Here is a 17,199-nt window from a genome sequence, read left to right on the forward strand (position 1 = left end):
GTGACATTAAAAATGCGTCCGCAAAGCAGCAGCATCGCTGCAGTTACAAACCCCGTTTCCATACGAGTTGGGAAATTGTGTTAGATGTAAATATAAACGGAATACAATGATTTGCAAATCATTTTCAACCCATATTCAGTTGAATATGCTACAAAGACTACATATTTGATGTTCAAACTGATAAACTTTTCTTTTTTTTTGCAAATAATCATTAACTTTAGAATTTGATGCCAGCAACACGTGACAAAGAAGTTGGGAAAGGTGGCAATAAATACTGATAAAGTTGAGGAATGCTCATCAAACACTTATTTGGAACATCCCACAGGTGTGCAGGCTAATTGGGAACAGGTGGGTACCATGATTGGGTATAAAAACAGCTTCCCCAAAAATGCTCAGTCTTTCACAAGAAAGGATGGGGCGAGGTACACCCCTTTGTCCACAACTGCGTGAGCAAATAGTCAAACAGTTTAAGAACAACGTTTCTCAAAGTGCAATTGCAAGAAATTTAAGGATTTCAACATCTACGGTCCATAATATCATCAAAAGTTTCAGAGAATCTGGAGAAATCACTCCACGTAAGCGCGGCATGGCCGGAAACCAACATTGAATGACCGTGACCTTCGATCCCTCAGACGGCACTGTATCAAAAACCGGCATCAATCTCTAAAGGATATCACCACATGGGCTCAGGAACACTTCAGAAAACCACTGTTACTAAATACAGTTCGTCGCTACATCTGTAAGTGCAAGTTAAAGCTCTACTATGCAAAGCGAAAGCCATTTATCAACAACATCCAGAAACGCCGCCGGCTTCTCTGAGCCCAAGATCATCTAAGATGGACTGATGCAAAGTGGAAAAGTGTTCTGTGGTCTGACGAGTCCACATTTCAAATTGTTTTTGGAAATATTCGACATCGTTTCATCCGGACCAAAGGGGAAGCGAACCATCCAGACTGTTATCGACGCAAAGTTCAAAAGCCAGCATCTGTGATGGTATGGGGGTGCATTAGTGCCCAAGTCATGGGTAACTTACACATCTGTGAAGGCACCATTAATGCTGAAAGGTACATACAGGTTTTGGAACAACATATGCTGCCATCTAAGCGCCGTCTTTTAATGGACGCCCCTGCTTATTTCAGCAAGACAATGCCAAGCCACATTCAGCACGTGTTACAACAGCGTGGCTTCGTACAAAAATGAGTGCGGGTATTTTCCTGGTTCGCCTGCAGTCCAGACCTGTCTCCCATCGAAAATGTGTGGCGCATTATGAAGCGTAAAATACGACAGCGGAGACCCCGGACTGTTGAACGACTGAAGCTCTACATAAAACAAGAATGGGAAAGAATTCCACTTTCAAAGCTTCAACAATTAGTTTCCTCAGAAAAGGTGATTTAACAGAGTGGTGAACATGCCCTTTCCCAACTACTTTGGCACGTGTTGGAGCCATGAAATTCTAAGTTAATTATTATTTGCAAAAAAAAAAATAAAGTTTATGAGTTTGAACATCAAATATCTTGTCTTTGTAGTGCATTCAATTGAATATGGGTTGAAAAGGATTTGCAAATCATTGTATTCCGTTTATATTTACATCTAACACAATTTCCCAACTCGAATAGAAACGGGGTTTGTACATTAGGCCAGTGCTTCTCAATTATTATTCTGTGACGCCCCCCCGAGGGTGAAGAAAGCATTTTGCTTCCACCCTTTACCCCCGCCCCACTATATGCGTGACCTTAAATAGTATAATTTTTCTATAAAATGTTTATAAGTACAACTCTTTACAACATTGTATCCTTATTAACATTAAAGAAAGCAACAAAGACAAAATAAATATACTGTAGATTAACTTGCAACCAAAGAATAACTTTAATAATATTAAAGAAAAGATTTAAAGTGCATCAATTTGCCTGCAATTGAATAAACAATTAAATCTTTATTTTATTTTATTTTTAAATATAAATACTTTTGACCGACTTGAGCCATTTGATACTGAAAAATTAAATAAATAATAGTGAATTTAAATTGATCAGCAACATTATCTCAGGAGCACATTATATAAAACACTTTAACCTACAAAACAAAAATTAATGCAACACTTTGTGGTGATTTTCTGTTTATATAAATAAAAATGTTGAAGTCATGAATATTGGCTCCAATAAACACGTTTTGCAGTGCACAGCTTTTCGAAGCATGTTTCCCGGGGTCATATGCCACAATATCTGAGAATGACTGCATTTGCCGCTGCCGCGATGTTAAAATTACAACATAAATAATAAAGAATATCATACAATATACATTTTTATGTCCCATTACGATATTAACTGCTCATAAATTATAGAGTACACTAAAATAACACATTCTCGATCTGAATGAAGAGGAGAGGACCCTTCGTATCGCCAGTCTCAAAGCGCGGGATACAACCCAGAAGCAGATATCGTTCAATAAAAATATAGCAACAATTGTCATAAAGAGGATACTTTTTATTTTCTTCACAAATTAAAAGAACAGAACAATTTGAAGTGCATCAATGGTACAAGAAAAGACATGGCAGTTTATTTAAGAAGGTAGCTAAGGAAATGTAAAATGTCGACTTAATTCAGACCCCCCGAAGGAAATACGAATGAAATGAAAGATAGAGAAGCAGGTGTAAAGGCGAATAATAAAGCATACACAAACCTCTTCACACTGCATTTGTGCACTCCAAGCTGATTATCTTTCCGCACAACTGGCCAGATAGTCCAGAACAATAGCAACTTTACTCTGGATATCAGTCGGGGCACGAACATTTTTTTCTTTCGGATTTAAAACTCCTTCCATCAAGCCACAGAGTGTTATGAATGACTTTCGAGACATTCAAAAGTTTTGTTTCCATGATTTTCGTTCGAAAATTCCTTCGAAAAAACTCTTCCGTCTGTCTGTCTTTGCATCGAACCTGCATCTGCTCTGATACTTCCTTGGTAGTAGCGTCATGTTCGTAGCGCAATCTAAGATCATTTCTTGATGCTGTCTGTTATTTACGGTAACATCATCATAGCCATTAGAGACGTACTATTTGCAATCTGTGCCAATATTACAGCGGACATCACTTAAAATACGCTGTAAGGGTCCGCAGATAGCTATTGTGATGTCATAGGTCAACCGGAAAAGGAATTAATTTAACCCCGCTAAAATTAAATAAGCGCCTCCCCAGTGTACGGGAGGCACATGGCGTATGACCAATAGTCGCATTAAAGAAAGTGCATGAACACTTGGACTTCAAACGTAGGGGTGAAAATACAAAAAAACTAACTATTTGAGAAATCAGACTAATTTAGTGCATGGAAGCATAGTGAGTGTTCCCTTTGTTTTTGTTATATTTTTTATTGTTATCGCACAGTCTCCTACAGAAAACACTGTTCAGTCTAATGTCTCCAAAAATCAAACTTACTTATAACTGATTTTAGTGAAAGGCTATTTTATTGTTCCCATCTTGCCATAAGTACGTTTTAGTTTCACAGTTGTGACATGGCTTATTTGCTCGACAACGTGCCAACACTGGAATGTGTCCTTTCCATCTGTTAGCGCTCCGTATTTTCTAATTGAGTGGACCTAGGCGCATTGTTGTCATTCATTGTGGAGTTATTTACAATGGCCGCCAGCATTTGGTGATCTCAGCCGCTCGTATTAAATCAGACACTGCTTTGCGACCAGCAGACATGAGAACACAGCTATGGCATCTTCCCGGACAGGTGCAGCTTTTGGAAGAGGACATTTTTCATTCTCTGGTAGTTTTTTATGCATAAATGCTCACAGTAGCAGAAAAGAAGCTAAATCTTTTTATGTAAATTATGTGGGGGATGAGACTTTCTCTTTGTGTTTGTGCACATACCCATACATGTGCACTCCCCTAAAGCTTATACAGTGGTGTGTTCCTCCACATGCGCTATTTCAGTCAGCCCACTGTCATCCCAAAATGCTTTTCATCCACGTGCTTTTCAAAACAATCGTCACGGAAGCTCCGGGCTCTTTTTACAAGGGGCCTCTGCCACCGTGCAGTTTAACATGCTTGCCCTCATGTGCTCATCTTGTGTGGTATGCAAAGGGCTACAAAAAAGGAGATTGCCAGGATCCCCTCTAACTTTTTGTGGATCCATCTACAGTTCAACCGAGCAAGTCAATTAAGGTCAACGCTTCAACAAAAGATAGAAACAAAATACTGAACAATTTGTTACAAGATGTGGATTTTGGTCCTTATTTACTATAATATAAATACCACGCACTAATAAGCGTGTGCAAACTATAAAATAGCGTGTACTATTAGTGGGCGTGTTGCGTGCGATCTACTAAGACTTTGTGTATAATTGAAAAGTGGGGCAGACCCCTTTATTTAGTTCACTTTTTATGGGCGTTTTAGAAGTAGTCGTGCAGGGCATCTACATTGCCACCTCTTTATTTTAAGGCTGAAGGTCCATGGGGGGATTTTGCACTTACTGTGGTCAAGATGCAAAAAATGCATACTTCAAGAAGTTTTCATCATATAGGATATATTGGGGCTGCACAATTAATCAATCGAATTTCAATTGTGATCATGACTTTGGCCACTACGATTAAATGAGGGTGATCGTCGGCGATATTAACATTTAAAAAGCAGGCTCCACTGCATATCAATTCAAGTACTTTGACAACCAACACTCAGCCAACCACCAGGGGGCGACCGAAAGACAGTGGACATATGTGAGAGAGAGGAAGAGTGAGTGAGAGGGTGACTGACACTTGATCAGCTGGTCGCCTGTAGCTCCCGAAAATCTTAGTAAAATTAAATGCATTATTACATCGGTGCCCTTGTCTCCCGTACAGTGACCCACATTTTAACGCCGGAACACGCCCGCACGACTCTAGGCATCCTCCCGCTCGTTCCCGCACCCTCGGATATGCTCCTTCATGTATAAACAAACAAACGCCACAAGTTGCACAGCAAAGATGCGCTTGTGTGCATATTTAAATAAATGATTGTGTTGCGGTGACAGGTTAAGCATAAAAAAAACGTCCCTTCTTTCCTCAACCGCCATCGTTTGCCGGTGACGTGAAGCTAATAATCCAAACAGTTATGGTTTCTCATAGAGCGGTGCACCCGCCACAGGCGCAAGACCCCGACTTACAGACTACCGTAACATCAACCACTTTGCAATGGCATATTTATTTTTAGTTAGCCCTTTGCTTTTGTAAATTTTATTTTATAACTGATTAACTATTTTTATTCAATTTCATTTTGAAGCGAACGCCCAGTTAACATACTGTTTGTTTAAAATAGAAAGGGCAATACAAATATGTTTTACATAACATAGTAAATGTGATTAATAATCAGGATTTTGATATTGATAAGAATAATCGTGCAGTCCTCGGGTATATGTTAATGTATATTCAATGTCAAAAACGACCATCATTTTAAAAAAAATATTACAAAACCAGTGAAGTTGGCACGTTGTGTAATTCGAAAATAAAAACAGAATACAATGATTTGCAAATCCTTTTCAACTTATATTCAATTGAATTAATTGCAAAGACAAGATATTTCCCAAAGGTCCCAAACTCTGGAACGATCTCCCTCTCCAAGCCCCTTCTTTGGCTACTTTTAAGACCCCTCTTAAAAACCATTTTTATTCACTGGCTTTTAACCCAGCATGAGACTTTAAACTGTTTTTAACTTTTTTAACTGTTTTTAACTTTTTAACTGCTATTTTCTAACATTCTTCTTAGGATGATTTGTATTTGCTTTTTCAATGTGTAATTTACTTGGTTTAAATGTTATTTTTTAGTCTGTCCTTTGCCTGTATTTCTTTGTGGTGTACAGCCCTTTGTTCTTCAACTGTGGTTGTTTTTAAAGGCTTTATAAGTAAAGTTGGTATGGTATTTAATGTTCGAACTGAGAAACTATTTTTTTTTTGCAAATAGTCATGAACTTAGAATTTAATGGTAGGAACACTTTGCAAAAAAGTTGGCACAGGGGCATGTTTACCACTGAGTTACATGGCCTTTCCTTTTAACAACACTCAGTAAACGTTTGGGAACTGAGGAGACCAATTTTTGAAGCTTTTCAGGTGGAATTCTTTCCCATTCTTGCTTGATGTACAGCTTCAGTTGTTCAACAGTGGTATTTTAGGCTGCATAATGTGCCACACATTTTCAATGGGAGACAGGTCTGGACTACAGGCAGGCCAGTCTAGTACCAGTACTCTTTTACTATGAAGCCACGCGGCTTGGCATTGTCTTGCTGAAATAAGCAGGGGCGTCCATGATAACGTTGCTTGGATGGCAACATATGTTGCTCCAAAACCTGTATATACCTTTCAGCATTAATGGTGCCTTCACAGATGCATTCCTCAACTTTCTCAGTCTTTTTTGCCACTTGTACCAGCTTTTTTGAAACATGTTCAGTGTTTCCCCCAGAAAATGTGTTAGTTAAGGTGGTGTCTCTCCAGGGGGAAGGGAGTGGGTGGGTGTAAGGAACAGCGTAACTCGGCCTGTCGCCATCACATCTCCATCTCATCGCTGCCACCACAGCCTGGGGGGGCAATAGACTACAAACTGTGGTGACGTAGGCCGGCTTCGTCGTGTGAGGAAGCCTACAATCTTTGGTTGTGTTTTCCGCTCCATATGCTGAATGCCGTTATACGATATATATCTCGATATTTTTTCCGTACAGTAAAAACAATACACAAAACAGTCCTAGTTACCTGAGATACTAAGTATGTCATTATTATGACTTAGTAAGTCAATATTTTGACTTACTAATTTACTGAATCAAAATAATGACTTACTAAGTCAAAATAATGACTTACTGTAAGTAAGCGTTTGCAATAAGCGTTTGAAAAAAAGAGTTAAAAGTGGTGCCACATGCTGACATATGTTCAACTCATCATGCTTAATTTATTACAGCATTTGGGAAGCCTGTAGTTGATTTGTATTATGTAAATGTTATATTTTTATCAACATGTGATAGCAGGGACCCTGCCATTCAAAACTAGGCTGCTGCATTACTAATGATTAATGTAACTATAGCTGAAAAAATTGTACAGTAGCAATAGGAGAGACTATTCATCCCGGAACACCATGGAGTTCATCATCATTTATGATGCAGTTAAATTATTATATAAACTATCATAGACAGAAACTCTTCATTTAACATAATGTCCTTTTTTGCTGCTTCAACACAGAAAAAGGTAAAGTGAAATAACTTAGTTGTTAACTGTAGGTCAATAATGCTTGTCTTTCTCTCAGACAGACAGGGCTTTGCTGTCCGTAACACACACACCACAAAATGAGCTAATGCTGCGGAAAACCCTAATGTTGCAGGCATCAAATTCCAAATGAGCTAATATTTGCAAAAAATAACAAAGTTTTCCAGTTCAAACATTAAGTATCTTGTCTTTGCAGTCTATTCAATTGAATATAAGTTGAAAAGGATTTGCAAATCGTTGTATTCTGTTTTTATTTATGATTTACACAACGTGCCAACTTCACTGGTTCTGGGTTTTTTAAATGACACAAAACGCATTGGGCAGGACACTTGACCCTTGCCCCACTGGTGTATTAATGATGAATGATAAGTGGTGGTCAGAGGGACTGTAGGCGCAAACTGGCAGCCACGCTTCCGTCAGTCTACCCCAGGGCAGCTGTGGCTACGAAAGTAGCTTACCACCACCAGGTGTGAATGAATGATGCGTTCTCACTTCTCTGTGAAGCTCTTTGAGTGTCTCGAAAAGCGTTATACAAATCTAATCCATTATTATTGTTACAGTAAAGTTTCCACAGTCAGTGATAGTTTGGGGTGCCAGGTGCCATGTCATCTACTGGTGTCGGTCCACTGAGTTTTCTGAGGTCAACAGTCACTACATTTGATGCTTCCCGCAGCTGACCAACTTTATGGAGATGCAGATTTAATTTTCATAAAAGGACTTGGCACCTGCACACCGTGCCAAAACTACCAGTACCTACTTTAAAGACCATGGTATTTCTGTCCTTAATTGGCCAGCAAACTCACCTGATCTTAACGTCGTAGAAAATCTATTGGGTATTGTCAAGAGGAAAATGCGATACGCCAGACCCAACAATGCAGAAGAGCTGAAGGCCACTAACAAAGCAACTTGGGCTCTCATAACACCTGAGGAGTGCCACAGACTGATCGACTTCATGCCACACTGTCTTGCTGCAGTAATGGGCCTGATTTACCAAAGGTTTGCGTGCACAAAAACACGTACAAACCTGATAGCACACGCAAAGCTGATCTACTAAAGGCGTGCAAAGTGTATTCCATCCCATCCATTGTCTACCGCTTGTCCCCTTTGGGATCGCGGGGAGTGCTGGAGCCTATCTCAGCTGCATTCGGGCGGTAGGCGGGGTACACCCTGGACAAGTTGCCACCTCATTGCAGGGCCAACACAGATAGACAGACAACATTCACACTCACATTCACACACTAGGGCCAATTTAGTGTTGCCAATCAACTTGTCCCCAGGTGCATGTCTTTGGGTGTGGGAGGAAGCCGGAGTGCCCGGAGGGAACCCACGCAGTCACGGAGAGAACATGCACACAGAAAAACCCAGGGGATCAAACCCAGGACCTTCGTATTGTGAGGCACATGCACTAACCCCTGTGCGTCTGTTAAAGAGCAGAATAAGGCGTGCAATCCAGTTTGCGTCTCTGTGTTCATTAATCTGCAGAATATGTGCTGATCATCAAAACGCCCACACTACTGTGAGGAGAAGATGCAAATATAATTACACAGCATGCGCAATGAGATTTATCAACATTCATCACCATTTTGCGAACACTATTTGGCGTTTTATTTAGCACGTGTAAGAAGGATGTGAAAACTGACAGTTCCACACACAGCTGCAGGATCGGTGCTCGCGAAAATAAATGAACACTTGAAATATATCAGTCTGTGTGTAATGAATGTATATCATTTACAAGTTTCACTTTTTGAACGAAATTACTGAAATAAACGATTTGGTCATATTCAAGTTTATTGAGCACCACCTGTTTTAACAGTGTGCTTAACAATTTTTTTTTAAACCTGATACTTCTACAAAGGATGGGTGTGGAGGTTTTCATTTTGCATATCGGGACAACAAAGAAGTGTGTTAAATTAGAATCATCATAGGTCCCCACCGTCCCCTTTAAATTTAACGTTCGTTAGTTAAAGTTTGACCCATCTGACATGCCAATAATTTAGCTAAAGACACTTTTCCTGCGCAGACGTGGTCCCTGGAGAACTGGAAGAGGTCTCTTAATCGCTATTTTTGCCCTTTAGCTTTCTAACAGCTTGCTAAAAGACACATTTACATAGCTTACCTTTTTTTGAAGGTTTTTTTTAGTGACTGACAAAGTTGGATGTTGTGGTGGCCTTGTCAGTGATTTTTGAGCTGCAGAACATGCACATCGTCGTTCTCTTTTTCATACCATTGTAATCTTTGAACCCAAATTTAAAGATTTGTGGTCATGCCACCTTAATGACCGCTGCTCCTGTTTTTACCTGTTGACCGCTGTTTGTATTATTGTTTACGTTGTGTTTACCACGCACCTGTTTCTGTAGAAGCAGGTTTGTGGTTATGTTAGAATGGAACTGCCACCTAACTTTTTCAAACTTTGCATAGGAACAAATACCGTATTTTCCGCACTATAAGGCGCACCTAAAAACCACAATTTTTCTCAAAAGCTGACAGTGCGCCTAATAACCCGGTGCGCTTTATTACGATTCATTTTCATAAAGTTTCGGTCTCGCAACTTTGGTAAACAGCCGCCATCTTTTTTCCCGGTAGAACAGGAAGCGCTTCTTCTTCTACGCAAGCAACCGCCAAGGAAAGCACCCGCCCCCATAGAACAGGAAGCGCTTCACCCGCCCCCATAGAACAGGAAGCGCTTCACCCGCCCCCGGAAGAAGAAGAAAAAACGCGCGGATATCACCGTACGTTTCATTTCCTGTTTACATCTGTAAAGACCACAAAATGGCTCCTACTAAACGATCCGGTTCATAAAAAGACGCAATCTCTCCATCCGCACACGGATTACTACCGTATTTCACAGCAACTGAACCGCACTGTGGAACGGGAGCATGTACGGTGAATATTCGCTCCACAGGGAATGAGAAGTCATCCTTCACTGTGGTTCTAGCTTGCCATGCTAACTTCCACTCATGGTGATATTCAAAAGGAAGACCTTGCCAAAAGAGACCTTTCCAGCCGGCGTCATCATAAAAGCTAACTCGAAGGGATGGATGGATGAAGAAAAGATGAGCGAGTGGTTAAGGGAAGTTTACGCGAAGAGGCCGGGTGGCTTTTTTCACACAGCTCCGAAGGCGAACACACCTTCACTAAGACGGGCAGACAGCCTCGGACGACATACGCCAACATTTGCCAGTGGATCGTAAATGCTTGGGCAGATATTTCGGTCACAACTGTGGTCCGAGCTTTCCGGAAGGCAGGATTCACAGAACAACAGCGACACTGACTCCCGATGACTTCTACGAGACGGAACCGGCCATTTTGGATCCCACGCTTGCGCAACTTTTCAATTCGGACACCGAAGACGAAGAATTCGAAGGATTTACGAATGAAGAATAACTTCAGAAGGTGAGCGCTATGTTTATTTTGTGTGTTGTGACATTAACGTTCGAGCAACATTATGTTACTATTGCTCTACACCATTTTGAATTTTACTATGTTTGTGATTGCACATTTGCGTACATTTTGGGACAGAGTTGTTAGAACGCTGGTTTTCAATATATTATTAAAGTTTGACTGAACTATCTGACTGTTTTTTTGACATTCACTTTAGCGCAGCGTTTTTTTGACATTCACTTTAGCGCAGCGTAGGCGCGGCTTTTAGTCCGGGGCGGCTTATTGGTGGACAAAATTATGAAATATGTAATTCATAGAAGGTGCGGCTAATAATCCGGTGCGCCTTATAGTGCGGAAAATACGGTACAATTGGTGTGACTCTGCAACAAAATGCACCCATATTTATTATTTCCAATGTATTCATTATCAAAGGGGATCCACTGTAATGCAGTGTTGTATTATGAAGTGATTATTTCACATGTATGTAAGTAATGTAGGTTTTTTTGTGTGTGTCAGAAATCCTTTTGTGATTACCGTACAGATCAGAATTTACTCCGCTCAGTCTCTTCGAATGAATGATTATTTGGTGCTGGTGGACCTAATGAAGTGACAGCTGAAGGTCTTCTCTGTGCCCACATTTTTTTTGATTCATGATTCATAGTCACGATGAGCACTCGCACCACCAGTTACACAAATTCCAGCGTCATGGTCAAACGACTTGTCTTACACATGGCCCATTCCTCGGAGCGGCCGGCCTCGTTGGAAGTAACAGCGTATGGAAAATGTGTCTAAATGAGTCTGCACATCATTTATATCAACGCATTCTCACCTCTCTGGGCTCATGTCGCTGCTGGCCCTGACTTTCCCAACATCTCAACATTTATCACCTGCGTGGCCTTATCTTCTGTTCAGTAATCTGCTTTTAGTTTTGCTCTTTTGTGTTCTCCAGCTAACTTTATTACATCGTGATCGGCTTGGTGAGACAGTTGAGTTAGCAAAGATTTGCCATATGCATTGTTAGAAGAATATACAGTGTTACTCCATGTTAAATTGCTACTTTTTTTTATCAGCACACACTCTACATTAGGGGTCCCTAATCTTTTTGACTCGGGGGCCGCATTGGGTTAAAAAAGTTTGGCCGCGGGCCAGGCTGTGTATGTATGTATGTATATATATATATATATATATATATATATATATATATATATATATATATATATATATATATGTGTGTGTGTGTGTGTGTGTGTGTGTGTGTGTGTGTGTGTGTATATATATATATATATATATATATATGTATATATGTGTGTGTATATATATGTGTGTATATACATATATACATTGTCTTTATAATCCGTTTTGTCATTTAACATCAATTAACATTGATGTTCATCAACATTTAACATTGTCACGTTATCGATGGGAAAATTAATTTTTAGACAATATGATTTGCCTGAGCAGCTAGGAGACACCAAGAGTAACAAGCGGTAGAAAATGGATTAGAAAGGAAAGATTAAAAAAACAAAAACAAAAAAACACTTTTTTTTTAACTTGGGACTTCCTGTGGGCCGGATTTTGGATGCTGGGGGGCCGGATCCGGCCTGCGGGCCGTAGTTTGGGGACCCCTGCTCTACATTGTCCCAAGGTACAATATGAAACCCAAATGTTCAAATCTGTTTTTGAATACGATTCTCATTTATTACATGCATTAAGTATTCTATTTTTCTAAGTATTCGATTCTGTTTCTATTAACGGATGATATTTATGGCTTACTCTATTTATATCCTATTCTATTTACATTATCTACATAGTATTGTTATTGTAGTACTAGTTGGGTTGTATCTGGGACCTCAATTACAACATTTTGTGCAGTTTCATCTGTGCTGGTATGATGAAGTTCATCGAATCCTTGAATTTATGCCTTTAGTTTTTTAGGTACTTGCAGTATATGGGGCAGTCCTGAAAACTAGAGCTACCTTGAGTGTAGGCCTGGCAATATAGCCTGAAAATAAAATCTCAGATTTTTTCACAGAAAATGTGATTTATGAATTTTAAAATGTTTTCCCCTACTTTTTAAAGAACCCATTGAATACAAATGGCACAGATAATTCCAAACAAGGTTTTCTTTTATCTGATCAAAAACTTGTAGTTTGAAATGACACTGCATACATACACTGCTTTCTACTCTTGTCGAAATTCTAATTTGTGTAATGTTGTTCTTTTTAGACCAGATATAAATTGTACTTTTTATGGAATGAATGTCAGACAATTAATTTAAGAGCTTCCCTTGGGAAGCAATACCTCTGTTAACTAAAATGTAGCATTACACATTGCATGCAAATAAACAATAATCTCCAACATTGAGATCAATAAGGAGGACTATAGTTTGTCTCAGTAAGTGGATAAAGTAAATGCAGCCTTATTCATTCACGCGTCTTGGTTTTGTGCAGAGCGACTGCTTTAGTGATCTGTGTGCACTGTGCCTCTTTTTCATCATACATACTGTACCTTGTGTAAATGATTCCACCATAGTAAGGTGATTTTTTTTAACCCGTAGTTTGTTGTTGCGGTCTTGTAAAGAGTTGCATTTCCTGCACTCGGTTGGAGGCTTTGCTTTCAGATGCTGGAATAAGTTTGTTGTCCTGCTGCCTTTTTGAGACAAACTTTGAAGCGTGCAGCCATTTGTTCCACGCTTGTTGACGCAAAACCAAAGTACTGACAACACTTTTCTTTTCTTTCAAACAAACTTCTCGCTCTCATTAGCATTAGTCATGTTTTGCTATGTGTGCTGCTAAGTAAATGAGGGGACGGTGCAAGCAACGGAAGCTCCTGAAGGGCAAAAAGTATGACAGCCAGAGGAGGAAAACATTTTAATTTTTTGTTTTTTAAATAGTCCACAACAGGCCTGCTTTTTAACTTTATACAACCCTTATCTTATTAAAAATAAATGGTGCAGGTAAAAAACAAATAGAAAAAGACTTCATTATTAATCCCATAATAAGGAAATTCGTGTTTATTTGCAACAAAGCGGACAGCAGCAGCACAAAGTCAAATTCAAAGGAAGGTGAATCCAAGGAAGTGACTTCTCAGTGTATGTCAAAATGATAAATATAATTTTCCTTTTTGGCTTGGTTTACACTGGAAAGTCACTCCTGATTTTCACCTCTTTTTAATACCAACATATAAATAAACCATCTCAAATAAATAATAATATCGTTGCCGTGGACTTACTCTTCCTCCTATTGCAGGTAATATTAGTCTGATGGCCGCTGTCAGCATTTTTCCATGTCAAATAGGGAGTACACCTTTAATGTACCATTCAATATTCAGGACATTTTGTATGGTCAATGCTTTCACTTAAAGGGGAACTGCACTTTTTTGGGGAATTTTGCTTAACATTCACAATCATTATGAGAGACATGGAGATGGGTGTTATTTTTCTATGCATTTTAAATATTAAATGAATGCAATCAATACTCTGCTTACAATGGAGCTTATAAGAGCCACTCAATTCTGCCTAAAAGCCCTTCAAAAACATCCAAACAACTCCGTTATGGTTTTGTACACATGATGTAAGTATATATGTAATGTAGTAACAGGCACATTTAATATTTACGTATTTTGATTATTTTAAGCATTAATTTCAAATGCATCATAACGCTTGCTTTTATTTTTTTTTATTACTCACTGCAGACTTTATGAGAGCCAACAAACATATTAAAACATAACTTACAGTGCAATGACTGCTGTTATCAGAATGTTGACTGCTAGGATGTTGATATATTCCCATTTAGATGAAGAATGTCTCATAATCCTTACGTAGGAACGGGGATGGGGGTGACCAAGCGTCTTTTTGTGTCGTTCTTGCCATTTTCGGGTCCTAAAAAGCTGTCAAAGTGTACCAACGAGTCGGAGTACATCTTCAACCATCTACTTTCCAGGTGATATGCATGATTTATGATCGACAAACTTCCAGGGAGCAAGGAAGCGAGGAAACACCTCGCCTTTCGATCATGTCGAAATTGTACTCAACCTTGTGATCACGGCGCCACTATTAATAGTTCATTGGTCCTAGCGCTTATAGTAACAAAATCACTAATACTTTAAGTCACAAAATGTAAACGGAGTAGTGTTGGTGCTTTTTGAATGGGTATTTATCGGATTTTATGAGCGGAATAGAGGACCTCCAATTGGCTCCCTTGTAAGCGGACTTTTATTAACGTTTATTTATGATTTAATCCTTTTTTTTTTTTTTTCCCATCCGTCATGTCTTTACGTACTGATTGTGAACAATAGGCCAAATTCCACAAAAAGTACAGTTCCCATTTCATTTTTGATTTAAGAGGGGTTTTTTTGTGTGTGTTTTTTAATTCATCGTGGGTGTTGCTAGTATAGAAATGTTTGTGAAAGTTACCTCGCTTTTGCTTAAACTGTTTAGCGGGACATTGAGTCTGCAGTAATTCCTCAGTGTGTAAGTGTGCGTTTGTGACGAGACCTTGACCTTGCCTCGTGGCCCCTAATAGAGGAGGCTGTTCTGTGAATGACTCAAACACCCGACAGTGGCACGTATCACCTCATAAAGCATGGTTAAGTCCCACTTTGGTTTCAGGGAGTAGATCAACCCCCCCAAGCTCCATTTGCCTTTCCCATGCCTTTTTGCTCAACCCTGCCTCTTTCTTGCTCTGAAATAGACCAACCCCGGCCCCCGTCCTTGTCCCCCACACACCGCACACTCTCAGTGGTGTTGGCGCATATGCAGCCGTCGCTGATTGAAGTGCAGATTGCCAATGACAGATCACACCGAGTTGTGTCCCTCCGACTGACCCCTTCCCCCCAGGTTAAAGACCCGCAGCCCCCACCTGTTAGGATCACTCTGTTTCTTGGATACACACACACACACACACACACACACAAAGTGGACAGCCAGCTTTAACAGTCTTTGTCCGTCACTCACTCTGTGGGTGATAAAGGCCATTACGAGTCATTAAGGTGTGTGTGCACGTGTTTTTCCCAGCGTGGATGTGTGTGGGTTGAAAAGATGCCTTTCACAGCACACGCTCATAATTGCCCTCTTAGCCAATTATCCACCGTTTAAAAGAAAGTCACCTGCTCTGCTCTTGTCCACACACGCACACGCTTACAATCACACTCACACACACTCTCATATAATAAATAACATTAAACATGACTTTTTTCAGTTATTTCTTGTTTTAATTGTGTGTCTGCTTTTTCAGATTCTGATGCACACCAAAGACATGGTCCAAAAGGTTGGTCTACCTTACCCATTTATTTTACAGAACTAAATATTAGACACTTTCCGATCATAGGATCAGATCGTTGGGACCATATTTGCCCTTTTTAACTTATCGGCGATCTTAACCGATCTTTATCGCAGCTGTGTCCCAGTGTTTTCGTGTTTAAAGATTGTACTAGTTTTGTAACGATACCAATATTTTGGTACCGATACTAAAATTATTTCGGTACTTTTCGGTACTTTTCTAAATGAAGGGTACCACAAAAAAATTGCATTATTGGCTTTATTTTAACAAAAAATCTTAGGGTACATTAAACTCATTTTTCTTATTGCAGTTAAGTCCTTAAATAAAATAGTAAACATACTGGACATCTTGTCTTTTAGTAGTAAGTAAGCAAACAAAGTCTCCTAATTAGTCTGCTGACATATTGTGTCATTTATCATTGTATTTTTTTGTCAAAATTATTAAGGACAAGTGGTAGAAAATGAGTTATTAATCTACTTTTTCCATCCATCCATCCATCCATCTTCTTCCGCTTATCCGAGGTCGGGTCGTGGGGGCAGCAGCCTAAGCAGGGAAGCCCAGGCTTCCCTCTCCCCAGCCACTTCGTCCAGCTCTTCCCGAGGGATCCCGAGGCGTTCCCAGGTCAGCCGGGAGACATAGTCTTCTCAACGTGTCCTGGGTCTTCCCCGTGGCCTCCTACCGGTCGGACGTGCCCTAAACACCTCCCTAGGGAGGCGTTTGGGTGGCATCCTGACCAGATGCCTGAACCACCTCATCTGGCTCCTCTCGATGTGGAGTAGCAGCGGCTTTACTTTGAGCTCCCCCCGGATGGCAGAGCTTCTCACCCTATCTCTAAGGGAGAGCCCCGCCATCCAGCGGAAGTAACTCATTTCGGCCGCTTGTACCCGTGATCTTGTCCTTTCGGTCATAACCCAAAGCTCATGACCATAGGTGAGGATGGGAACGTAGATCGACCGGTAAATTGAGAGCTTTGCCTTCCAGCTCAGCTCCTTCTTCACCACAACGGATCTATACAGCGTCCGCATTACTGAAGACGTTGTTGGTTCCCTTTCTTAAAGAGAGGAACCACCACCCCGGTCTGCCAATCCAGAGGTGCCGCCCCCAATGTCCACGCAATGCTGCAGAGTCTTGTCAACCAAAAATTTATATTTTGTTGTTTTCTTACTGTACTGAAAATGAACTGAACCGTGACCTCTAAATCGAGGTACATACCGAACCGAAATTTTTGTGTACCGTTACACCCCTAGTCCAGGGACATATTTCCTGATTTTATAAACATAATATAAAAAAAATTTAAACGAAAGAAGATTTTGTGATGCTAA

The 17,199-nt window shown here is 40.1% G+C and overlaps 1 protein-coding gene across 2 annotated transcripts in view; it reads left to right on the forward strand.

The window, feature by feature from the left end:
* The window catches only part of pola1 (polymerase (DNA directed), alpha 1), a 134,298-nt gene that overhangs the window by 56,425 nt on the left and 60,674 nt on the right, over positions 1 to 17,199 (forward strand). For both annotated transcript variants that reach the window (XM_061965594.2, XM_061965593.2), the window contains one exon: positions 15,833 to 15,865. In XM_061965594.2, coding sequence (XP_061821578.1) covers positions 15,833 to 15,865 — 33 coding nt within the window. The remainder of the gene's footprint in view (positions 1 to 15,832; positions 15,866 to 17,199) is intronic.

The sequence above is a fragment of the Nerophis lumbriciformis genome, linkage group LG07 (assembly GCF_033978685.3).
Source record: "Nerophis lumbriciformis linkage group LG07, RoL_Nlum_v2.1, whole genome shotgun sequence".
NCBI classification, from domain to species: Eukaryota; Metazoa; Chordata; class Actinopteri; order Syngnathiformes; family Syngnathidae; genus Nerophis; species Nerophis lumbriciformis.